Here is a 26,221-nt window from a genome sequence, read left to right on the forward strand (position 1 = left end):
CGACAGCAATCGGATTCCACGACACCTTTGAATATTCTTGATCTGAAAAAAAGGAGTAAATCTAATCTGAATTTCTAATTAGCTTTAAGTTGTAGATTTAAATTGATTCAAATAATTGGAGTTTTTTCTAAAGCTTAAAATTATTTTCTGCTCGCTTAGAAAAGATTTCAATTGGAAAACAAAAACCAATTAAGCGAGTTTATTTATTATTAAAGTACTTACTTCTTTTTTATATGAACTGTATTAATATAAGTTCGAATTTCATGTACATATATAATAATATTGGAAATAATAAATATTGAAAATTCAATTTTTTTGGTTCATATTTTATTCATATGGCTGGTCCAGGTAAAGTAAATCGGCAGGTAAAATTCAAGTTATATGGCGGTTATATAAATGGTAAAACCGCAGTAAAATTGATTGTCAAAAGACTGGCAAATGTAGAGTGAAATGTCCGAAGAAATGACCGCCATTTGACGAGCATTGTGACGTGTGTGAGCAGAACAGTGCTATGCTCATATCCTATAAGTGGGAGCGGTATGCACGATCACATTAATAGGAACGAAACGGAAAATTTGGTCACAAAACCTAATCACGCCATGCAAAAATGACTATGAATATAACCGTTGCAGAAAGTCACAATGACCGTAAAATAACTAGTAAAATGACGTGGAGCGTTTTTGCAGGGTAGCAGATGTCGCAGAAAACCTCTGCAGGCCGATGTGAATTCACGCAATAGCGGGTTTGCTATATTTGCATAGTGAAATAAGTATCAATACTGCCATTCAATTCGACTCAAAATTTGTACTACAGCAACACTGTTGAAAGTCGAGAATAAAGCTATCAGGTAGGCTAATTTGTGACTCAGCTAAGCTGGTGGTGAAACAGCTAAGCTGGTGGTGAAACAGAAAAATTAAAAAATATGACTTAACTAAGTTAAGTCGAATTGGTGAAATCAGCCCTAAGGAACAGCCTCTAGAAACGCACTCACTAGCAGTAGATATATACATACATAACATTACTGTTACTGCGACCATAGTGTATAAGTACAAGTGTGTTGACTTCTTTCTGACAGGCATTCGATTAAGTGAGCATAACGCGAAAATCTGGGTTGCCATTGTTGTTTTGGTTGAAAACGGTCAATTAGAGTCCTGTGCAGAGACGTAAAAGATAGAAACAGGGTTTATGTAGTCACAAAAGTGTTGCTCCTGTTCCACAGCATTTTAATTTTATATTATGGCGAAAGGTGTTCAGTTCAGAGTTATTGTTTTTCATTAAAAGTTTAATTTATTACGGAGGGTTACTCCTTTAATTGTAAAAAACAGAGAAAACGTAGAGTTTTTCAAGTTATTGTGAAAAACTTTAACTTAATTTTAATTTCTGTACCCAAGTTCACTATATTTGTGTAACACAAGAACCTCGAGGTCAATTTTTTATCTATGGAAAACTGAATAATGTACACTTATTGAAAACTCATTTGCACACACAATTTATACTTTGAATTTAGTTGTGTTCTTATGCATAAAATTTTGAATCTAGAAACAAAATTTTCATTTGTCAGAAAAAATAAAGAAAAAGCGGCCTAATGTCAAAAAAGCCTATCGAAATACAAACTGACTTGTTTGTTTTTAATAAACTGCGTTGTATTTTTCTTGTATTTCGTTAGTTTTTTTTTTTCAATATAGTTCACACACTGACACCAGTACTGAAGCCTTATTTGCACCCTCGACAAAAAATATAAGAGAAAATACAAGAAAAATACATAGAAAATAAAATAGTGTCATATAGGAGTTTAATTTATTTGCACTTACAGCACCATTTTATTTGCAGGAGATTTTCACAGCCACAGAAATTAAGGCGAATTGTGTCGCATCCATTAATTCATCTGTCGGGCGAAGTATCGAAAAATTTACATAAATGCTTTGGTTGCGTGCCTACGCTTTGACAACGCCATACGAAAAACAATGAAACGCCGTACGTTGTCTTTGCTTTGAAGCGACCAACGCGTTTGTAAAATTTTGCCCTTATGCATTGGTGTAAACAGCCTTAGAAGTGGAATTTTTCCACGTTATACGTGTGGCGCTTTATATTTTGAATCTAATTTAAAAAAATTTGCTTTCCGTATGTTTCCGTATTGTTGCAGGCTATAAATATTCCAGTATTCTTATTTCCGCGGAAATATCTGCAATTATTTCATCTGTAAATACTACAAAGTTTTATTAAACTATCAAATGCAACTCAGTTTGAAATACTCTTATGTACCAAAAATGCAACTCTAGACCTGAGATTTGCATCAGGTGAGCGATGCTGTTTGTAGTTTTGACGTTTATCGCTTAGTTGACACACTTGTATAGGTACACTATGACTGCGACCGTCGATTTTTCAATAGCCGCCTCTGTATCATTTTCTGGGACATCTACTTTTATTCAGTCGCAGCTTAAATAATACGCTCATTTTATTGGTTTATAGCATAGAAGCGATATTTTCCTGTGATCATAGCTTTGCTTTAGTCTAGCTGTATTTCGTTGCAAACTATTACAATTAAAACACTAGCTAGCTTACCGAATTGCATGGAAAGCAACAATAAAAAGTAATCGAGTTGAGTTGGATAAGCGGTTTCAACTGAAACCGCTTAGGAAATTTCCGACCTGATTGATAGTGTTGTATAGTGTTGTATAGTGTTGCATATTCAAAAATAGGGCACTATTGTGAACGAGTGAATGAAATGAATATAAGAATGTGCAGATAAACAAAAAAAACAAAAGAACAGCATGGCGGCAGGGTGACATACATACAATCAAACACACGCATTTTATGTATTTTGTTTTTGTAATTCTCTGGTTGAGTGTAAAAACATACTGCGCTAGAAGTAGAAATGTCAAATCAGCTAAAAAAAGTAACCATCTGTATGGTTTTGCCATAATGAAATTGTTTAGCTAGTTGGAGCGTTTTTTTCGAGCTCGCGTAATATAAAAAAACCCTTATGTATTAATGTAAATATGTATGTAGGTAGCTTATAAGAATTAATTAGAATAATTCATGTATTTTGTTTTTGTAATTCTCTGGTTGAGTGTCAAAAACATACTGCGCTAGAAGTAGATATGTCAAAGCAGCTAAAAAAAGTAACCATCTGTATGGTTTTGCCATAATGAAATTGTTTAGCTAGTTGGAGCGTGTTTTTCGAGCTCGCGTAATAAAAAAAAATTTTCTGTGATTGAGTTTATTGGTAAGCGTGATTGGCAACGGGTAATAAATGCTGTCACAGGCAATCACGGTTATTCCTTCTAACCTGTCACTTAATTGTACTGTGATATTTCAGTAGCTGTGACAAAATCAAAAGGTCACAGATATTTGCCAACTCTATTAGTTCAGTGATTGGAAACGATAATAGAGGATAACGATAGTCGAGAATTCCTTAAATTCATTTTACTATGCTATGATTTCATCGCTAATTTGGGTAAATTTTTTGTTTGCCTTACCAGCTAAATTTGCTGCTTAACATGGACGAAGGAGAATATGATAATGATGAGTAAGTAACAATGAGACAGTTCAAAAGTTTTCGTAATGCTGTATGTTATATGAATTTGAAACAATTGATAACAGTGCAGCATTCATTAAAAATGTTAGATTTGAGTTTGTTCCATGGCTTCCCATACAAATTTGGTTGGTGGTGTTGTAGGTATTGTTGTACCGATAAGGTTACGGTAATTGTATACAGCAGCATGACCCTGCTAATACTCGTCCAAAAATATCGAGAGAGGTATCAAACGACGCGTACTGACATCAGTATTAATTTTGAGAGCACAACCACATGAAAATGGTAGTATTGCAATTTAGGGGCCCCACCCATGATTCAATCAGAAGAGGTTTGCTCGACAGACGAATTTTTTGACAATTGCAGCCATTTTGCTCCCAAATCGAATTGACATCCGTTAACTGTGTTGTTTCTTTGCAATTTTCGAAAAATATTAGTATAGAAAAAGGAAGCAATCAGTTTACAAATCCCCGATAAGTACTGAACTGCATAATTCATTAGAACATTTATTTTAATTTTATGATGAATTTATTAACTATGCCATGATCTATTAGTGTGGCTGAACATAGGTAATTTTTTGAAAAGTACGGACATCAAGGAATCGTGCACTTTCGTAAACCTAAACCACTTCAAAATTCATCGTTCAACGTCAAAAACTCGACTAGTAAATCGATTTACATAAAAATGTAATTAGTAAATATCGGAGATGCCATAATGAAATGTACTCATTGAGCATGTTAACTTATTCATTCCGTATGTTCGGAAAATTCGTCCCCATTTAAGAATTTGGGTAATCGGTTTATATTTGGAATATTATGTAGTATATACTTATTTGATATATTCGGACCCCGTGAGGTAGTATGAAATGGACGTGTTCCGAATATTCTAAATTAACGGAAGACTTCCATGAATACTCAACGTAAAGGAGCTTTCCGAAATTTCAGAGTAAAAAGGTGAATACTCCCTGTGTAGCAGGACCACATAAACGCTGAACTCTTCTGTCAAAGTCAAGACTGGAATATACAGTTCTAAGACAATAAGCCATTTTCTTTTACATTTTTTTTGGCAGACCATGTCGGCTGCCTTTTCAATATAGTCCTATCTCAAAATATTTTTCAAAAACTTACCATTTCATGATTTGTCACAAAAACGCCCTATAATAGAATTAGATTGAAGAACGCCTCAGAATGCTTTTCATTAACTCCCTCTTATGTCAAAATGCATTGAACTTATGCTCATATAGGGGGTTTTTGAAACAAATTGTGATAGTGTATTTTTGAATAAAATTCTAAACCAACATAGCTCTTTATAAATTCATGAAATATTTAGTAGAAAATGAATTATTTCCTCCAAAACCTGTTGGCATTTACAAATTTTTTATCACTACTAATATACTACTAAATGTACTTTGCTACTACAATTTTCGCTAAAGGGAATTGAATTATTCCCCGTTTTCCTTACTTCGTAAAAGCAACCCGTCCAGATTTTTCAATTTGGGAGTGTCAAAGCTCTGCTGTCATTGAAGAACAAACCTCTAGTAATTGAATCATGGGCCCCACCATAAAGTTAGGCCAAAATTTTGGAGTGAGGTTCAAAAGACGCGCACTTACGTCTAGATTAAGAATCCGAAAGCGGAAGTTTAACTTTTTTCACCCGTTCAAAAAGTTATCGGCGAAAAACAGGTTGGTGTGAGACATATTATTCCCGCATGTTTGCAATCTTTTAAGCGCACACATCATTTTACTTTTTATACTTGGTATATTAACATAAACTTACTTGTACGAATAAACAAAAAAAAAATTATGTTAAATTTCACTAATTTACTTATAAAATGTCAACACAAATATTGCAAAAAATTTCTGTCCAAATGAAACATGAAAGTGAACAGTGTTGCCAGCTCAGCAGGTAATAAAACAAGGTTTTGTTTGGTATATAAAACATCTATATTTACAAGAAATTTCTATAATAAAATTATGTTTTTATGGGAAAATGTTGCTAACTTATCATAAATCGAATAATAAGTCGAATAAATGTGTTGACAAAATACTTTAATTTTATTTTTTTCAAAAAAGGCTTAACTAAACATGCACAGTAATTGTGCGTAGAACACCCTTAGCCGATCCAACACAGGCTGCGCCATGCACAGTAATTCTGCGTAGAACACCTTTCTGCATAGGCGGCCTTCGGCCGCGCTTATAAAAAATAACCCTGGGCTACGCCATGCCAAGTCCGGGTGTGTGGTATAAACATCGTGATGTCCTTCTGGGGGAATATTTTATATATAATTTTTCAAATTATTCAGAGAATTACAAAACAAAATACATTGATAGTGTATGTTTGTTTGCATTTATGTCGACCTGTCACCACCTTATAATGTTCTACCAAGATAAAAAGATATTGTTGCGAAGCTGGAAACACTATTCACCATGACGCAAATACGCCGCTTCCCAAGGCAGTCGGTTCTATGTACCGGAGCGACTCGGGATTTTTCCCGACCAAGGACTGTCATTTCAGTGTGACCCCATCTAATTTGTTTCGTCCCTCCCACAAATTGTCATCGTCCCAGCAGCTCCTTGCAGCAGGACTGCTCCATATTCTCTTACTCCGGGAAGGCATCGAATCCACTCCGGGTCCGTCTCCTGACGGTCCTGAGAAATGGTTTTGCTGCATCTGCCGGAAAAGAATCTTTTTAGGACGGTCATACTCTGTTCAGTGTGTCTCGTGCAAGGGATGGTTGCATCGGACAGGTTGTTCTGGGCTTGATCCCAAAACCCGACGTCCACGTAACTTTTATACATCTTTTGTGGCCCCTTGCTGTTCACGCCCAAGGACGTCCCGTAGTCTACGCCTAAGCGCCCCCCACCCCTACTACCTTCCAGCAGCCCCGCTGCTCAGCAAGCCACAACGAGTACCCGCTGCTGCTCGCGCCCCACGGCGCCAACAACTCAAACAGCTGATACCACTCATAACTACTACCTTCGTAGTATAGTTGGTTGCAACGCTGAGCATCAGCCGGGTACCCCAATGCTTGCCCAAGGACGCCCAGTCCCATGGCCACAACAGCAATTGCGTCCTGGCCTTCCACAACCCAGGCGTAGTCACCCGTCACTCACCCCCAGAGTGGCGGCGTCTCCCCTTATGCACTTCAGAATTCTGCAGTTGTACTGTAATGGACTAACTGGGAAGATTACGGAGATAGTCGATTTCATGAAGCGGCACAACATCCGCATTGCTGCGATTCAAGAGACTAAACTCACAGCAAGATCTGCATTGCAGACCTGCTCTGGGTATAATGTCCACAGGAAAGACCGCGAGAGTGGAAATGGAGGCGGCCTCGCGTTTATCATACACCACTCTGTGCAATATTATATATTTGATCCTGGCATCGACCGCAGGGACAATGTCTTAGAACGTCAAGGCCTATCTGTCCGGTCAGGCGATGCAAACCTAGAAATCATCAACATCTACATCCCTCCTGCCACCTGTTGCCCCAGTGGATACCGCTCTAATATCAGGGCCTTACTCACTGGCAACAATCGCATTATCTTAAGCGATTTCAATGCCCATCATGATCTATGGTATTCAAACTTGCGGGCGGACAGTAGGGGTGAGATGCTGGCGAATCAAATAGAAGAAACGACGTTCTGCACAATAAACGGAGACGCCCCCACACGTATGGCAGGAAGCTGTCACAGCTCGCCAGATATCTCAATCGTGAGCGTAGAACTCGTAAACTGCGTCAACTGGCAGCCGATGGTAACATTGGCATCCGACCACCTGCCCATACTTATTTCGTTCGAGCGTACCGCCGACTTCATCGTCACTGAAAAACGCACTTTCATAAACTTCAAAAAAGGAAAGTGCGAAGAATATAAATCCTTTACAGACAACCGCTTTGCTGCCCTCCCTATCCCGACTGATGCCCGCCAAGGGGAGCGTGCCTTCCGTAAGGTCATTGAATCCGCCTCGGCACGTTTCATTTCCGCCGGGAGAATTACCGAAGTCCGGCCCCACTTCCCGGCGGAGGCCGCAAACTTAGCGAGAGAACGTGACCTTATAAGACAGCTTGATCCAGGCGACCCCCAAATAAGGGATATAAACCAACGCATCAGATTGCTTGTGGATGAACACAAGCGGGCGAAATGGGAGGAGCACCTAAGGGGTTGTAACCTCTCTACCGGTGTGGGAAAACTTTGGTCCACCGTAAAGTCCCTATCGAATCCGACTAAGCACAAAGACAAAGTTTCCATCGCCTTTGGCGACAAAGTGCTGTCGGATGCGAAAAAATGCGCGAGCGCTTTCTGCCGACAATATATAATGCATTCTACGGTCGACAAAGATAGACGGAGGGCCAATAGACACGCACATAAACACAAATTCAGCGCGTCACCAATCACCATCACCGCTAAAGAGGTTGAGGATGCCATTGGTCGTGCTAAACCATCCAAAGCAGTGAGCCCAGACGGCATAGCCATGCCGATGCTTAAAAGCCAAAATGGCCAAGGTGGTTCCGCTACTAAAGCCTGGGAAACCAGCTAACATAGGTGAGTCGTATCGTCCGATATCTCTCCTATCGCCAGTTGCAAAGACGCTTAAAGCCATTTTGCTCCTTTATTTCCAAGCAAATTTGCAGCTAGCCCCTCATCAGCATGGCTTCAGAAAACTCCATAGCACTACCACCGCGCTAAATGCCATTAGCACCCAGATAAATTGCGGTTTAAATCAATACCCCCACCACAGAACAGTACTCGTAGCGCTAGACCTATCAAAAGCTTTTGATACGGTCAACCATGGCTCGTTACTGCAGGACCTGGAAGGGTCTACCCTTCCCCCATGTCTTAAAAGGTGGACCGCAAATTATCTGGGTGGTCGGCAGGCATCGGTGCAATTTAGAAACGAAACATCAAAACCAAGGAGAATTAAACAAGGGGCGCCACAGGGTGGTGTCCTATCCCCACTTTTGTTTAATTTCTACATATCTATGCTACCTTCACCACCGGAAGGAGTCACAATCGTTTCCTACGCCGATGACTGCACAATAATGGCCACAGGCCCAGGCCCAAAGATCGATGCGCTATGCAATAAAATAAACGGATACCTCCCTGATCTGTCCAGTTTTTTCGCCTCGCGAAACCTGGCATTATCACCGACTAAATCTTCCGCGACCTTATTTACAACATGGACGTCCCAAATGTCGACCATTTTAAACATCCACGTCGATGGCACTACGCTACCGACTGTCCTACACCCCAAAATCTTGGGTGTGACGTTTGATCAGGTTCTACATTTTGGTGAGCACGCAGCCGCAATTGTTCCGATAATTTGGAGCCGTAACAAAATCCTCAAATCCCTCGCTGGCAGTACATGGGGAAAAGATAAAGAAACGCTCATGACCACATACAAAGCAATTAGCCAGCCGATTACGTGCTACGCGTCACCCATATGGTCGCCAATCCTAAAAAATAACCCACTGGAAGAAACTACAGGCCTGCCAAAATACTGCTCGCACAATCGCCACGGGCTGTCTTCTTATGTCCCCAGAACAGCATCTGCATAATGAGGCGAGAATACTCCCCATCAGGGAGAGAAATGAGATGCTGACCAAACAGTTCCTGTTGAATACCCAGAAACCTCGGCATCCCAACAGACATCTGATTGATGAACCAGCACCGCCTAGGGGCTTAAGGAGTCATCTCCGTAAGCATTTTGAGGAAATACGGCACCTGAGAACCCAGCCGTATGAAGGGAAAAAACACAAGCAGGTCCTTGGTGAACTCCATAAACAGGCGTCGGACCTTTATGCCGGAATTTCCCGGTGAATCCAGTACTTAAAAAAAATTATCCAAAACTCGCGGAAGAGGAACGCATACTCCCCAGGGAAATGCGTGTCACTCTTGCTCAGCTTCGTTCTGGATACTGTAACAGGTTAAACTCTTACCTATCCAGAATCAACCCCGACATACAAAATGTATGCCCCGCTTGCAATGTGTCCCCACATGATACCAACCATCTTTTAATTGTAATGTGGAACCAACGCCTCTAACACCCCTTTCCTTATGGTCCACCCCTGTTGAAACGGCAAGTTTCCTTGGACTCCCGTTAGAGGATATTGATGACAATTTGTGATCGGTCGCGGCTATTAGGTGGGGCGAGCATTGCTACAACAACAACAACAACAAGGCCGCCTATGCAGAAAGGTGTTCTACGCAGAATTACTGTGCATGGCGCAGCCTGTGTTGGATCGGCTAAGGGTGTTCTACGCACAATTACTGTGCATGTTTAGTTAAGCCTTTTTTGAAAAAATAAAATTAAAGTATTTTGTCAATAACACATTTATTCGACTTATTATTCGATTTATGATAAGTTAGCATCATTTTCCCATAAAAACATAATTTTATTATAGAAATTTCTTGTAAATATAGATGTTTTATATACCAAACAAAACCTTGTTTTATTACCTGCTGAGCTGGCAACACTGTTCACTTTCATGTTTTCATTTGGACAGAAATATTTTGCAATATTTGTGTTGACATTTTATAAGTAAATTAGTAAAATTTAACATAATTTTTTTGTTAATTCGTGCAAGTAAGTTTATGTTAATATACCAAGTATAAAAAGTAAAGTGATGTGTGCGCTTAAAAGATTGCAAACATGCGGGAATAATATGTCTCACACAAACCTTTTTTTCGCCGATAACTTTTGAACGGGTGAAAAAAGTTAACTTCCGCTTTCGGTGATGTCCTTCTGCGTAGTACACCCTTCTGCGCAGCACCCCAAATAATATTAGACTACAAATTATTAAGTGTTTTACAAAAACAAAATACATTGATAGTGTATGTTTGTTTGCATTTATGTCGACATGCCACCACCTTATAATGTTCTACCAAGATAAAAAGATATTGTTGCGGAGCTGGCAGCACTAATCACCACCTTCATTTGTTTTCGTTTGTTTAATTGCAACAACAAAAAAAGCGACAAAAGAACCGACGGGTTTTCCGCGAATAACTTTTAAACGAGATTCTGAATCTTGACGCAAATACGCGTCTTTTGATACCGCTATCGACATGTGCGACCCGAATTTTAGTGCAGGACTTAAGTTGAAATTTTACTAAATTTGGAAATTAAAAAGCTTATATTTCATAAACTAAGAGTTTCCTAGAGTTGCGGATGATAATTTTGTAATTTTTAGGACCCTCTCTAAACCTACAAATCAACAAAAGTTTGAAAATCGTGGCACCTTATATAAAATCTAACCCTCCTTCTGCGTAGAAGGACATCGCCGTGCCGGTAGCCACGGTTATACCACACACCCGGACTTGGCATGGCGTAGCCCAGGGTTATTTTTTAAAAGCGCGGCCGAAGGCAGTCGGTTAAATGGGGTTACACTTACAGACAACCTCTTTTCTGCCCTCCCTATCCCGACTGATGCCCGCCAAGGGGAGCGTGCTTTCCGCAAGGTCATTGAATCCACCTCGGCACGTTTCATTCCCGCCGGGAGAATTCCCGAAATTCGGCCCACTTCATGGCGGAGGCCGCAAATTTAGCGAGAGATCGTGAACTTATAAGACAGCTCGACCCAAGCGACCCCCAAATAAGGGACATAAACCAACGCATCAGATTCCATTTTTCGGGAATGACAAAGGTGGAAAGAAACAGGTTGAAGACATGTGCTAAATATTTAAAACCCTCATTTCCTAGGCTTTTAAGCATCGGCATGACTATGCCGTCAGGGCCCACCGCTTTAGATGGTTTAGCTTGATCGATGGCATCCTCAACCTCTTTGGCGGTGTTGGTAATTGGGACGCGCTGAATTTATGTTTGTTCGCGTGTCTTTTGGCCATCCGTCTAGCTTTGGCAACCGTAGAATGCATTATATATTGTCGGCAAAAGGCGCTCGCGCATTTTTTCGCATCCGACAGCACTTTATCGCCAAAGGCGATGGAAATTTTGTCGTTGTGCTTGGACGGATTCGATAGGGACTTTACGGTGGACCAAAGCTTACCCACACCGGCAGAGAGGTTACAACTTCTTAGATGCTCCTCCCATTTCGCCCGCTTGTGTTCATCCACAAGCAATCTGATGTGTTGCTTTATGTCTCTTATTTGGGGGTCGTCAGGATCGAGCTGTCTTATTAGGTCACGTTCTCTCGCTAAATTTGCGGCCTCCGCCGGAAAGTGAGGCTGAATTTCGGAAATTCTTCCGGCGGGAATAAAGCGAGCCGCGGCGGATTCAATGACCTTGCGAAAAGCACGCTCCCCTTGGCGAGCATCAGTCGGGATAGGGACGGCAGCAAAGCGGCTGCCTGTAAAGGATTTATATTCTTTCCACTTTCCTATGTTAAAGTTTATGAGAATGCGTTTTTCAGAGACGATGAAGTCGGCGGTACGCTCGAGCGAGATGAGTATTGGCAGGTGGTCGGATGCCAATGTTACCATCGGCTGCCAGTTGACGCAGTTTACGAGTCCTGCGCTCACGATTGATATATCTGGCGAACTGTGACAGCTTCCTACCATACGAGTGGGGCGTCTCCGTTTATTGTGCAGAACGTCGTTTCTTCTATTTGATCCGCCAACATCTCACCTCTGCTGCCCACCTGCAAATTTGAATACCATAGATCGTGATGGGCATTGAAATCGCCTAAGATAATGCGATTGTCGCCAGCGAGTAACGCACTAATATTAGGGCGGTATCCAATGGGGCAGCTAGCAGGAAGGATGTAGATGTTGATGATTTCTAGGTTTATATCACCTGACCGGACAGATAAGCCATGACGTTCCAGGACATTGTCCCTGCGGCCGATGTCGGGATCAAATATATGATATTGCAATGAGTGGTGTATGATAAACGCGTTACCGTCTCCATTACCGCTCTCGCGATCTCTTCTGTGGACATTGTACCCAGAACAGGTCTGCAGAGCAGATCTTGCTGTGAGTTGAGTCTGTTGAATCGCAACAATGCGGATGTTGTGCCGCTTCATGAAATCGACTATCTCCGTGATCTTACTAGTTAATCCATTACAGTTTAACTGCAGAATTCTGAAGTGCAACGGGGGAGACGTCGGGGGAGGGGCTGCGCTAAGGCGCGGACTACGGGACGCCCTTAGGCGTGAACAGCAGGGAGCCACAAAAGTTTTATAGAAATTACGGGGACGTCTGGTTTTAGGGTCTAGCCCTGAACAACCTGTCCGATGCAACCATCCCTTGCACGAGACACACTGACAAGAGTATGACCGTCCTAAAAAGATTCTTTTCCGGCAAACGCAGCAAAACTATTTTTCAGGTCCGGGGTCAGGAGACGGACCCGGATTGGGTCCCTGCGCCGGAGCAGGAGAGTATGGAGCAGTCCCGCTGCGAGGAGCTGCTGGAGGGATGACAATTTGTGGGAAGGACATAACGAATTAAATAGGGTTACACTGAAATTACAGTCCTTGGTCGGGAAAAATCCCGATTCGCCCCGATACATAGAACCAACTGCCTTGGGATATTCAGACACAGCGTTATTTATTTTAGTTCTTTGAGTTCTTCCATCTAAATAGGTTTTAAACCAATTGCTATCTTTATCCTTGTCACGTACACGTTGCTTTGGTTCCAGATGGTGGCCCTAGCTAGCTCAGTACGTTTGGCAGGCCGTGGTTCTCAACCCGCCATCTTGGAACCGGACGCACATATATATTTATTTACTTCCGTTCACCTCTTCGGGTTCACTTACCCACCGCACAACAGGAATCCCACCCAACCTTGGACCGCTCGCATCGTGCAACCTACTCTGCGGTCACCCTAATGCCATGCTCCATACTCCTACTTACCTCCTCATCATTCCATCCTTACATCCCGCCCCAAAAGAAATTAGCCAGCCATATTACTTCTCTTTTCACTTCAATAACGCATTTTTAATAAACATAATCTTAAAATCTATACACGAATGAAATAAAATCTTATACAAAAAATCAAGCTTCGTTTATATTCAATAATATTTTTCTTCAAACACCTTAATTTATATATATACATATATGTAAATTTTAATTTAACACATATGGGTTCCTTCTTCGCAAAAAAAAATGTATATCCTTAGGCAAACATATAAAAGTAAAAATAAACGTATTACAAACAGTATTTATGCACGCGTAAACAGGCCTATAAATATTATCAACCTAAAAAGAATCAAAATGCGCACATGAATTCCGTATAAAAAAAAATGTATGACAAATATTCCTTTCGACTATATTTCTGGGTCTTTCCTTCGCCAAAATCAGCAAACTCTTATCTACTCAATTGGAGTTATGTATATAAAAAAAGTAGTTTTAAACACACCCTAATGCCTGCCTAAAAGAGCTCTTTTATGTGGGGATTGGGTGGGGGGGGGGGGGGGAGCATATTGGTGCAGGGTTCATACCCTCTGCAAAAAAAAAAAGGTAAGACAAAAAAAAACAGTCTAAATCGTTTTGGTATATCTTGTGACTGATAGACACCTTACAATTTTATAGAATTTTCGATCTACTCTGAACATTGCGTTTAAGACTAAAACGAATAAGTGACTCGGATATATGTCAATGCACATACATGTGATTTTCAAATTTTAAAACATTTTACAATTTGGGATACGAAAAAAGCAATTTTAAGACTACCCTGACTTGTTTGTTAATTTTCTATCTACCATAAAAAGCTTTTGTACAAATTACAATTATGGTGAACTTTTTTGCTGAATGCTATAATGAGGTAGGTCGCTCCAACGTTAGGGTAAATGGCTAGGTGAATAAACAAATCCAATTGGACGCAGCTTTCCGAGACGCAAGTAAAAGGATTTATTGGTGATGAAATGGTAATACCAAAATCGTGATGAGATGCACTACGATTTTTGCCTGATAAAAATGTTGTAGGGTTTTGATAGATCGGAGATCGAATTGTATCGGATTTGTAGGCAATGACGCTGAGTTTGTATAAAATGACGTCGAATATGTAGAAATAATATGGACTTTGTACAAAAACGGTGTTGATTTTATAAAAATGGTTGATACTCGTAACAATTTTGATGTTGAAGTTGCAAAAAGAATTGTTGCATTTGTAAAATTTCATACCGAATTCGTAGTTTTCGTAAAAATTCGTGATTTGTAAAAATTGTAATTCGTAATAAATGTGATTCGCAAAAAATGTGATTCGCAAAAATGTGATTCCCTGGCGCTTCCAGAAGGCTTCACTGGCCACTTCCGGTTCCCACTACGAGAATAAAATCTCAATTAGCGCCACTTAAAACAAATTTCCTTTTCTTTTTTCTCACTACGGCTCCCAAACACGATTTGGCGTTCACGCGCCTTATGTCCCACATGCATCACTATTATATTGCCCTCATACCTACGCGCAATATGACATGAATGCATCCACAAAAATTTATTATTTTGATCAAAAAAAAATCAAAGCGATAATAAATTCTAGAGTTTGGGATTATGCAAACGAAAACAATGCTTGAGTGGGAATCTTCACCCAAGAGAATCCGTGCCTGCGGATTTAATGAGGAGGCTGGTGACCGAAGTCAAAATTGAGGTCGCGTGAACCCCAAACGGCGCGGAAGTCCAGATGACAAAAAAAAAATCCTTTTACATTTACGGACTCACCTGCTTATTAATTATTCCACCTCTCTCTGTCGCGATGAATCCTATCCTGGTAGTTGGGTTTTGTGTTGCCCTTCTCCCTCCCGATTATCGACCGAAACCGCGTTCAGAACCGAAGGCACTTTGTCTTATGTCCAAACTACCGAATTGTTATGCTCGGCACTACACTGACCCTTTCTGGGTCTCCGCGCACAGGGAATGTTAAAAAACTTAAACCACACACAAATTTTTCGAGGATATCTTTCTTACAAAAAAGCGGCGCGCGCACTTCAGCTTGATATGCTGCTATACTTTACTTTATTTTTGTTCTCCTTCAGTTACCCCCTTTTATACCATCCGAACCGCTGAAAAGAACCGTTTCCTTATGCCGTTTCCCACGGTCTTTCTTTTGTCTATTCCAATCCTGACCACCCTATATCCATCCCTGTCCTTATTCTCACCATATCAAGCACGCCCATCTGGCAATCTTCCAAATGAAGCTTTTTTCATCATTGTGAACTTATGTGAGTTCACCATGGTGTTGTATTTTGGGACATGTCATTTGACATTTCTCGTGTTTACATTTTTTTGTAAACACAATTTTATAAAATTTTATTAAAGTTTCGAGTTTAGGTGCGAGGTCGACTGCTACCTAGAAGGTCGAAAGAGGTGTCCCACGACGCGTATTAATCTCGAGAACAATACTCCGAAGGCGGAAAATAAAAATTGTATCTCTGTCCGGAGATATTTGCAGTGGAAGTTGGTGATTTTCAGGTGATTGTTGTTCTGTTGTGCAATACCCAACAAAAAAACTGTGAACATAAGTGCTTTGCGTGGATATAGTTTTGGTCTCCAAACCGGTGTTGGACCCACCCAGGGTACTTTTTTTATACGCGCGGCCGACGGCCACCAACGCAGAATGGTGTTCTGTGCAACCATGCTGTGGATACCACCCCCGGTTTAGGATGGGCCCGCTGGTAATTTTTCGGTTTTTTTGTTCATATAATTTGAACGAGCAAAAAAAATTTATTTCAATATTGCTGTTTTAACAGCGTACTCCACCCTAACATATGAGGCTCTATACATCCGAGCGGGCCAAGGTGTGAGTGAAGCCCAACGCGGGGACGACCCACGACCTGACATCCTTTATACCGTACTTTTCAAGTTTTTGGATAAGAATATCTCGGTCTATAGTTTAAAATGCACGCTTAAAATCTAGAAAAACAGCCATATTTTTTTTTATTTTCTACTGTTTTCCACTCTCCACAACGTAGTTGACTGTAGTTTCACATGAGTAATTTTTCCTAAACCCTGATTGGTATTTCATAAGCAAATTATTGTTTTCAAAATATTCTTCTAATTGCATTTTAACAATTTGTTCTAAAATGTTTTCCAAAGTTTTGAGTGTGTTTAGAGGCCGAAATTCATCACATTTAACGGTTTTGTTTACTCTTTTAACAGGCGTTATCATTGTATCTTTCAAGCTATTGGGGAATACTCCGCTCGTAAGTATTCATTAACTAATTCTGTCAGAGGTACTGCAATAGTACTCCAATTATCCAATATCATTTTAGGGCTGATTTTTTCATAATCCGATTTGTTTTTGATCTTAGTGCATATTTTCCTTAGTTCTTCCCGATTTGTCATGCGAAACTTGAAAGTATACGGTGAATTACTATTAGATTTTTATATTGCACATTTTCTATAGAGTTTCTTGTTTCTTCTATACTACTAATAAAATATTTGTTAAAATTACTTGCTGTTTCATAATCAGCCTTACATACTTCGTTGCCAAATTTCACAGTTTTTTCTTCCTTTAATACTAAGTGTTTAATCTCACTCTACATCATCTTCTGGTCATTTGCCAGGCTTATTCTATTGTTTATGTCTTTCTTTTTTTTCGTTCATTACTTGTACTTTGTAAGAGTTTCTGTATTTTCTAAAGTTTTCCTAGTTATTAATGTTGTTATTTTCTTTTGCAATTTTATATAGGCTATCCTTCCTTCGTTTCATATTTTTTAACCGCATATTGTACCATCCGGTTGGCGTACTGCCGTTACTGACGACTTTTTCCACAGTTAATTTGTTAATAGTGTTTTTTAATCTTAGCTCCATTAATTTTATAATCTCGTGAATGTTATGATGGCCTACACATATACGCTCTTTCTTAAATTCTTTTGCGAAGCATTTTTTAAAAATTTTCACTTTTTTCCTTCTGTCTTTATCACAATTTTCCGATTTTATCTTCATTTCAATAATGTCATGATCCGATATTTTTCCATATTCGCCAACATTAACACTAATCGAGGGAATGTTGCTAATTATAAAGTGTATAAGCGTTTTTGAGTTATTTGTCACTCTCGTATATTTATTGACATGTTGTTTTAAACAATTATCATTTAAAATGCTTTCTATTCTGTTATTATACGTTCCTGGTTTCTTCCAGTCAATATTAAAGTCTCCCGAGATTATAACATTTTGCGCACTATCCAAAGTTGTTTTAATGTACTCTTCAAAGAACTCACAAAAATCTTTTTCGGATCTACTTGGTGATCCATATATCGCCATTGCCCTCATTGTTAAATTATTAAATAGCAGTCGCAAGATGTCACCCACACCTTGGCGTCTATTGATTCGTGAGTTATATTTCTTACTTCCTATTTATTTTGTATGTATATTGTTACCCCTCCAGCATGCGCAGAGTTCGACACACAACTTAATGTTCTATAATTTGGAAGACTTATTTCATTATCTTCAATATTTGGCGTTAGATGTGTTTCAGGAATATTATATCAACATCATTGATTTAAGTAATTTCCAAATATTCAAATTTATCGAGAACTTGCCCCAGCTATTGAATGTCCTGTGATACCTGTTTCGCAAATTGGAAGAAAATCGAGCAGTCTTACCGTCAAAGGAATTGTGGATGACAAAGAACGTGTACTGACTGTAGATACGGGCGCATCTCATTCCTTAATCCGATCTGATTTGGTCAACAGGAGAGTAAAGCCATTACCTGGAGCAAAGTTGCGTACGGTCACTGGCGCGTATAACCAAGTCCAAGGAGAAGTGGTATGTGAGGTCTTAATTGGAAAGCTTACGATTCTACACAAATTCGTTGTTCGTTTGGAGAGGCTAGCAGCGGTTAGATCGAGAGATTTGTCTTATCGGGACGATCAGACTTAGGTAGAGGGCTGAGTGACGAATATTACCATCACTAGTAATAAACTCCCAACACAAAAACATTGAAGCGAGCCACACTGTGTACATAAACACGTCAATCATCATTTACACTCATATATATAAGGCACGAAGAGATATTACGCGCACACACTTGTAGTCATCAGCAAAAAGTTGCTACACGTATACGCGCATATGGCTATGAGAAACGCATAAACTAAAATATACATGTATATAGCTAATTACTAAGTAGGAGATATGTACAGCAGTTCTAGCAGGCGAAACGTCTAGACTGTAGTAGAAATATGCAAATGAAGCAGCAGAGAGTACAAAAGAGCGCAAGCTGAGCAATCATGGAATCAGTTTGATTTAAGCACGCTATCAGTTGCGAAGTGAAGTTTAATTGCGAAGTACTTTCAAAGTAGTCTAATAACGACCATTTTGTAATACAGAATATTGGAGTGTTTTATTCAACAGTTTAGCGATACGAACGTAAGCAGAGGGTTGCAAATAAGCGGCATTTTACTAAATTCGTTATTAAATTATTAAATCAGTTGTCGGGATGGACTGTGATCCCGAGCAACGGGAATTGATTGTTAGTGCTGTCGGAATGGACGTGATTTCGAGCAGCTGATGTTTATTTAACACACAACGAGTAGGACTGCGGGATAAATTACTGGAGCTGGTTATAAGAGCGGGAGGTTGGAAAGGACGTGATTCCAAATGGGCTATTTACCATCCCTCTAATAAGCTTTACTAAAAATAACACAATATCTCCCTACGACTCTGTAACGTAGGGAGCTGAATCTGTTTTAAACAGCCGCAGTAGGGAGGAAGAATCTTTTAGGTGTTCCACGATAAATCCCTTAGCGCAAACATCAGGAATTGCTTCTGAACCGACTCTAATTTGTCGCATTGGGTATGGTAACGAGAGTTCCAGATTATCGAAGCGTATTCCAGTATTGGCCCTACCAAAGATATAAAGAGAGTTTTAGTAATATATGGATCATCGTATTCTGTAGACCATCGTTTGACGAACGCCAAAGTCCCTTTTGCTCTGTTCAGGCAACCTTCTATGTGCAATTTAAAGTCAAGTTTTGGGTACATCGTAACGCCAAGATCTACGAAGCTAATGACTTGGTTAATTGTATAATCATCAATCTTATACACCTGGGAGTGGTAGGATTTCCTTGTGTGCACTTGTGTGCAGGTTTAGTGACATTATATTTACAGTACACAATTCAACTAGGCTATTTAGATCAGATTGTAAATTTGATTTATCCATTGGTGAGCAGATAGGCATAACAAGTTTGACATCATTAGCGTACATTAGCGGCTTGCAGTACTTCAAAATATTTGGAAGGTCGTTAATGAACAGCGGAAACAGCAATGGACCAAGGTGGCTGCCTTGACTAACACCAGAAGTAACATCGATATATTCTGATCTACAGTTATTAAAAAAAACTGTCTGTTTTTCATCCATCAAGTATGAAGATATCCAAGATAGAAACAAAGGCGTGCTTTCCGCAAGGTCATTGAATCCGCCTTGGCTCGTTTCATTCCCGCCGGTAGAATTCCCGAAATTCGGCCCCACTTCCCGGCAGAGGCCGCAAGTTTGGCTAGAGAACGTGGCCTTATAAGACAGCTCGATTCCGGCGACCCCCAAATAAGGGATATAAACCAACGCATCAGATTGCTTGTGGATGAACACAAGCGGGCGAAATGGGAGGAGCACCTAAGCGGTTGTAATCTCTCTGCCGGTGTAGGTAAACTTTGGTCCACCGTAAAGTCCCTATCGAATCCGTCAAGGCACAATGACAAAGTTTCCATCGCCTTTGGCGATAAAGTGCTGTCGGATGCGAAAAAATGCGCGAGCGCTTTCTGCCGACAATATGTAATGCATTCTACGGTCGACAAAGCTAGACGGAGGGCCAACAGACACGCGAACAAACATAAATTCAGCGCGTCCCCAATTACCATCACCGCCAAAGAGGTTGAGGATGCCATCGGTCAAGCTAAACCATCTAAAGCGGTGGGCCCTGACGGCATAACCGTGCCGATCCCTAAAAGCCTAGGAAATGAGCGTTTTAAATATTTAGCACAAGTCTTCAACCTGTCTCTTTCCACCTTTGTCATTCTCGAAAATAGGATAATGGCCAAGGTGGTCCCGCTACTAAAGCCTGGGAAACCAGCTAACATAGGAGAGTCATATCGCCCGATATCTCTCCTATCGCCAGTAGCCAAGACGATTGAAGCCATTTTACTGCCCCATTTCAAGGCAAATATGCCACTAGCCTCTCATCAGCATGGCTTTAGAAAACTACACAGCACTACCACCGCGCTAAATGCCATTAGCACCCAGATAAATAGCGGTTTAAATCAAAACCCCCACCATAGAACAGTACTCGTTGCGCTAGACCTATCAAAAGCTTTTGATACGGTCAACCATGGCACGTTACTGCAAGACCTGGAAAGGTCTACCCCATGTCTTAAAAGGTGGACCGCAAATTATCTGGGTGGTCGGTAGGCATCGGTGCATGAAACATCAAAACCACGAAGAATGAAGCAGGGGGTGCCACAGGATGGTGTCATATCCCCACTTTTGTTTAATTTCTACATATCTAAGCTACTTTCGCCACCGGAAGGAGTTACTTTCGTTTCCTACGCCGATAACTGCATAATAATGGCCACAGGCCCAGGCCCAGGGATCGATGAGCTTTGCACCAGAATAAAGGACTACCTCCCTGATCTCTTCAGTTTTTTCGCCTCGCGAAACCTGCCATTATCACCGACTAAATCCTCCGCTACCTTATTTACAACATGGACGTCCCAAATGTCGACCATTTTGAACATCTACGTCGATGGCACTATGCTACCGACAGGATCTACATTTTGGTGAGCATGCAGCCGCAATTGTACCGAAAATCCAGATCCGTAATAAAGTCCTCAAATCCCTTGCTGGCAGTACTTGGGAAAAAGACAAAGAAACGCTCCTTACCACTTACAAAGCAATTGGCCAGCCGATTGCATGCTACGCGTCCCCTATATGGTCGCCAAGCCTAAAAATAACCCACTGGAATAAGCTACAGGCCTGCCAAAATACTGCGCTCAGAACCGCCACGGGCTGTCTTCTTATGTCCCCAGAACACCATCTACATAATGAGGCGAGAAAACTCCCCATCAGGGAGAGAAATGAGATGCTAACCAAACAGTTCCTGTTGAATACCCAGAAACCTGCGCATCCCAACAGACATCTGATTGATGAGCCAACACCGCCCAGGGACTTAAGGAGTCATCTCCGTCAACTGCGGAAATACTGCACCTGAGAACACAGCCGTATGAAGCTAAAAAACACAAGCAGGTCCTCAGTGAACTCCACAAACAGGCGTCGGACCTCCCAGTGAATCCTGTAGTCAAAGACCAATACCCAAAACTAGCAGAAAATGAACGCACTCTCCCTAGGGAAATGCGAGTCACTCTATCCCAACTTCGATCTGGATAGTGTAACAGGTTAAACTCTTACCTATTCAGAATCAACCCGACATACAAAACATATGTCCTGCTTGTAATGTGCCTCCAAATGACCATCTCGTTAACTGTATTGTGGAACCAACGCCTCTAACACCCCTCTCATTATGGTCCGACCCTGCTGAAACAGCAAGTTTCCTCGGACTCCCGTTAGAGGATATTGATGACAATTTGTGATCGGTAGCACCTATTGGATGGGGCGAAGCACTTCTACAACAACAACAACAGTGTGCTGTCCGATTGCTGGGGTACCTGGTGTCAATGAGTTGGTACTAGTGTTTTGGCAGCAAGGTGCAACGAATTTACCGGTCGGACGGTTACCGTTTCTAAGCCCAGAGCATCTATGAAGATGGCATAGGCCAATGCATGCACTGCATTGGACCAATGCCGCGATCGTAAATATTCTGAGCTGGCATACAGAACACACGGTGGGGGACAAGGATTTGATGACTCCTTCTTACGCGAGTACGTGTGTCGTGGAGGGGTGGGACGGGGGTAAGAGCTGGTGCTCGGAATTGCTACTTTCAATGCTACGTAGATTGTAGTGATGAGTTGTAGCGGCTGCGTTAAGTGGAAGCGCCATTTGGCGCGAGTAACGGCGGACAGATGATGTGGCCTGCTTAGCAGCGTCGCTGCGTAGATACGTTTGAAAGTAAGCCGCGGGACGTCCTTGGACGTGAACAGCAGGGAGCCACAAAGGTTTTATAGAAATTTCGGGGGCGACGAACGTTGGGTTCTAACCCAGAATAGCCCGAACGATGCAACCATCTTTTACACTTGAGACACTGGCAAGAGTATGACCGTCTGAGATAAATCCTTTTCCGACATATGCAGCAGAACCACAGCGTGGGACCGGGGTTATGTTCAATACCTTCCCGGAGCAGGAGGGTATGGGGCAGTCCAGCTGCAAGGAGCTGCTCCGAGGATGACAATTTGTGGGAGGGACGCAACAAATTAAATATGGTTACACTAAAATTACAGCCCTTGGTCTGGGAAAAAAAATCTGGAGTTGCTCCGGTACATAGAACCCTCTGCCGCGGGAAGCGTAGAACCGGCTGCTGTGGGAAGCGAAAGTGGTATCCAAGGACGCGTATTTTCGCCAAGATTCAGAATCCATTAGCGGAAATTATATTTTTTTAACCGTTTTAAAGTTATCCGCGATAAACCGGTCGGTACTGTTGTCGCTTTTTTCGTTTTTGCAATTAAACAAAAACATATGAAGGTGGGGAATAGTGTTGTCCGCTCCGCAGCAATAGAAGTTACTTATGTTTTAATGGGTAGAACATTTTAAGGTGGTAGCAGGTCAACATAAAAGCAAACAAACATACATTTTATGTATATTTTGTTTAATTGGAATTCTCTGAATAATTTGTAATTAATGTATTTAATTTACCGAAACGCGAGATTTTTAAGTAAACACTTACATTTTTTATGATCCGAAATTAAAAATGTTTAATTTATTATGATAGGAAATTAAAAAAAGGTGTATTTTTTTTGTTGAACCAAAGCCCGGCGGCGAAAATGTTTAATAAAAAATCGCGCGATTGCATACGACATTTTTTTATTTTTTAAGGAAATCAAAAAAAAAAAAGGTGATAATTTTTTCGCACGAAAAGAGAGGAGAAGATAAGAGAAGAAAGGAGTTAATTTTTAGTGACATTTCATTGGTGAAAACAGTGAGTCATTCAATTATTTGCAAGCAATTTTACGCATGCAATTGAATCTGATTATAAACTCGAGCAATGTCAACACCACCTTATAATGTTCTAACCACAGAAAAACACACGTAACTTGTATTGTTGTAAAGCTGGCATCACTATAAGTGTGATATCTTCTGCATAGGCGTCAAAATTACAGATATAATGGATCACCTAATTTTTTAAGTGACTATCGTGATCTCATCCTGTATTTCTTTGTATCATGCTCACGTCTCTTGCAATCAATATAATTATGAACAAATGGGGAAAAATACAGAATGCAACGAACATCCCCAAAAACAAATTTCGAAATATACTGAACTTTTGCTTATTGGACAGCTATTTTATGTTTGGCAACAAAATCTATACACAAACTTTCGGAATGCCTATGGGAAACCCCTCTCCTCCACAATAACAGATATAATGGACGACCTACTTGACAACGCCTTCAAAACTCTTAAGCAACAGCACAATATTCAAATAAAATTTCTAGTCAAATAGGTAGACGACATATTCGAAATTGTCCGACGTAATGACGTAAAAATAATTCTATATACATTTAATAGTTACCACAAAAACTAAAATTTACAATTGAATTCGAAAAAGACAATTGCATTCCATTCCTGGATGTAAAAATGCACAAATAAAACCATTCTCTAATATTCGATTCCACATGTTGTTGTTGTTGTTGTTGTAGCGATAAGGTTGCTCCCCGAAGGCTTTGGGGAGTGTTATCGATGTAATGGTCCTTTGCCGGATACAGATCCGGTACGTTCCGGTACCACAGCACCATTAAGGTGCTAGCTCGACCATTTCGGGAACGATTTGTGTGGTCACATTAAACCTTCAGGCCATTCTCTCCCTCACCGCCCCCAAGTTCCATGAGAAGCCTGGGGTCGCCAGAGCCTCGTCTGTTAGTGAAACAGGATAGGTGAGGTTGACAATTGGTTTTGGAGAAGCTATACACCTATCCCCCGATTTACACGGAAGATCGGTTCCAGACAAAACCGTGTAAAGTGAAATCTTCGTTTTCCTATACAAAAACCGTGTAAAGCGAAAAAACTACCCAATTCAGTCATTTATTTAAATAAAACAAAACTAAAACATCTTAATGAAGGTTCACGAAAAGATAATTCAATCGATAACTTACCAGTTCAAACCAAAAAAACTCGCAATAATAGTAAAAATGATGGCTTTTTGTTCAAATTCAAACTCAAACGATTTTCCTTCCACATGAACTACATATGTACTCTGCGTTTGGTTATGTACATACATATTCACAATAAGGGGAATCCCTCAATATTGCAATCAGTGTTGCCAAGGGGACTCAAAAAGGTTTTTAATGATTTGTGAATCTTCGGAGTTTGCTGATTTATGAACCGTGTAAAGGCGAAATCGTGTAAAACAAGTACCGTGTAAATCGGGAAATAGGTGTATATTGCGCTGGCAACCTGAAGGGTTGCGCTACACAGCCCCTTGCATCTGGTATTTTAGTCGCCTCTTACGACAGGCATACCTACCGCGGGAATATTCTGACCCCCTAACCCGATTCCACATAATCTGGACGCATGATAAATTTTCGCTCCCCTCAACCTCTAAAGTATAAGATTAACACAGCGCAAAATTTCATAAACAAAGTGTTGTCCATAAGCCATGATCGATTCCAAGATGCTAATGTCCTAAAAATAATAGAAATCTTGAAAATTATCCGTACAGCATGATACCAACTTTAATAAAACAGCGAAGCCTGGAAATAGACAAAAAAAGAAACCTAATTACAACGCAAGAAACAAAATATAAAACAAAGCAATTTTACAGCGTTACATATATTCCTAAACTCGCCGAAAGCTTTAGGAAAAATGTTATTAACGAGAAGAATAGCTCTCGCATACAAATCAAACTACACCTTAATAATATATTTACACAAACAAAGAGCTCTATCGAACCCCTACAACAAAACAAAACAACGTGGTGTACGAGATCACATGTGAAGGAAAAGAGAATGAGGACTGCAACAAATTGTACATAGGAACTACGAAACGAGCATTGGGCGTTCGACTAACAGAACACGAAGCGGACATAAAGAACCACAGAAACAATACTGCCTTATCACAGCATATCACATCGAGTGGACATAAAGCTGATCTGGCGAATACAAAAATTTTAGACAAAAACAAACGTGGGAGAGCCAGATACTCGTTAGAAAGCTTGAGAATATTGCAGCAGAGAGAAAACACAATAAACAAAAAAGAAGACACCGCAGACATCGCCGCAACTTACCTTTTGTGTTTATAACAAATTTACTATGACAATGATACCCAACATGTGAGGTACCGATGACCCTAACTTAGTTTTTTAAACGGTTTTATTTAGCTTGACTAGGCAGGCAGGCCGCACGGCTGCATGTACGGCCGTTGTGAACGAATTTTGTAATTGAAATTTGGTCCGATTTGGCTCATATTTGGAAAACATAATACATACAAGAATAAAAAGGGACCTATGAAAAAAAAAATGGCCGCTAGGTGGCGCAAGGATCGAGATATTCATACAAGAATAGAAAGCGACCTATGAAAAAAATGGCCGCTAGGTGGCGCAAGGATCGAGATATTCACAAAAATCGTATTTGTGGTCGGATTTCGCTCATATTTGGAACACATAATACATACAAGAATAGAAAGCGACCTATGCAAAAGATCG

At 40.5% G+C, this 26,221-nt stretch overlaps 1 protein-coding gene across 1 annotated transcript in view; it reads left to right on the forward strand.

The window, feature by feature from the left end:
* The first annotated feature begins 3,365 nt into the window (after positions 1–3,365).
* The window catches only part of Polr2F (RNA polymerase II subunit RpII18), a 64,327-nt gene continuing 41,471 nt past the window's right edge, over positions 3,366–26,221 (forward strand). The window contains exon 1 of the mRNA XM_067759861.1: positions 3,366–3,529. Within this exon, the coding sequence (XP_067615962.1) occupies positions 3,501–3,529 (29 nt within the window). The 5' untranslated portion in view covers positions 3,366–3,500. The remainder of the gene's footprint in view (positions 3,530–26,221) is intronic.

Source organism: Eurosta solidaginis, chromosome 1 (assembly GCF_040869045.1).
Source record: "Eurosta solidaginis isolate ZX-2024a chromosome 1, ASM4086904v1, whole genome shotgun sequence".
Taxonomy (NCBI): domain Eukaryota; kingdom Metazoa; phylum Arthropoda; class Insecta; order Diptera; family Tephritidae; genus Eurosta; species Eurosta solidaginis.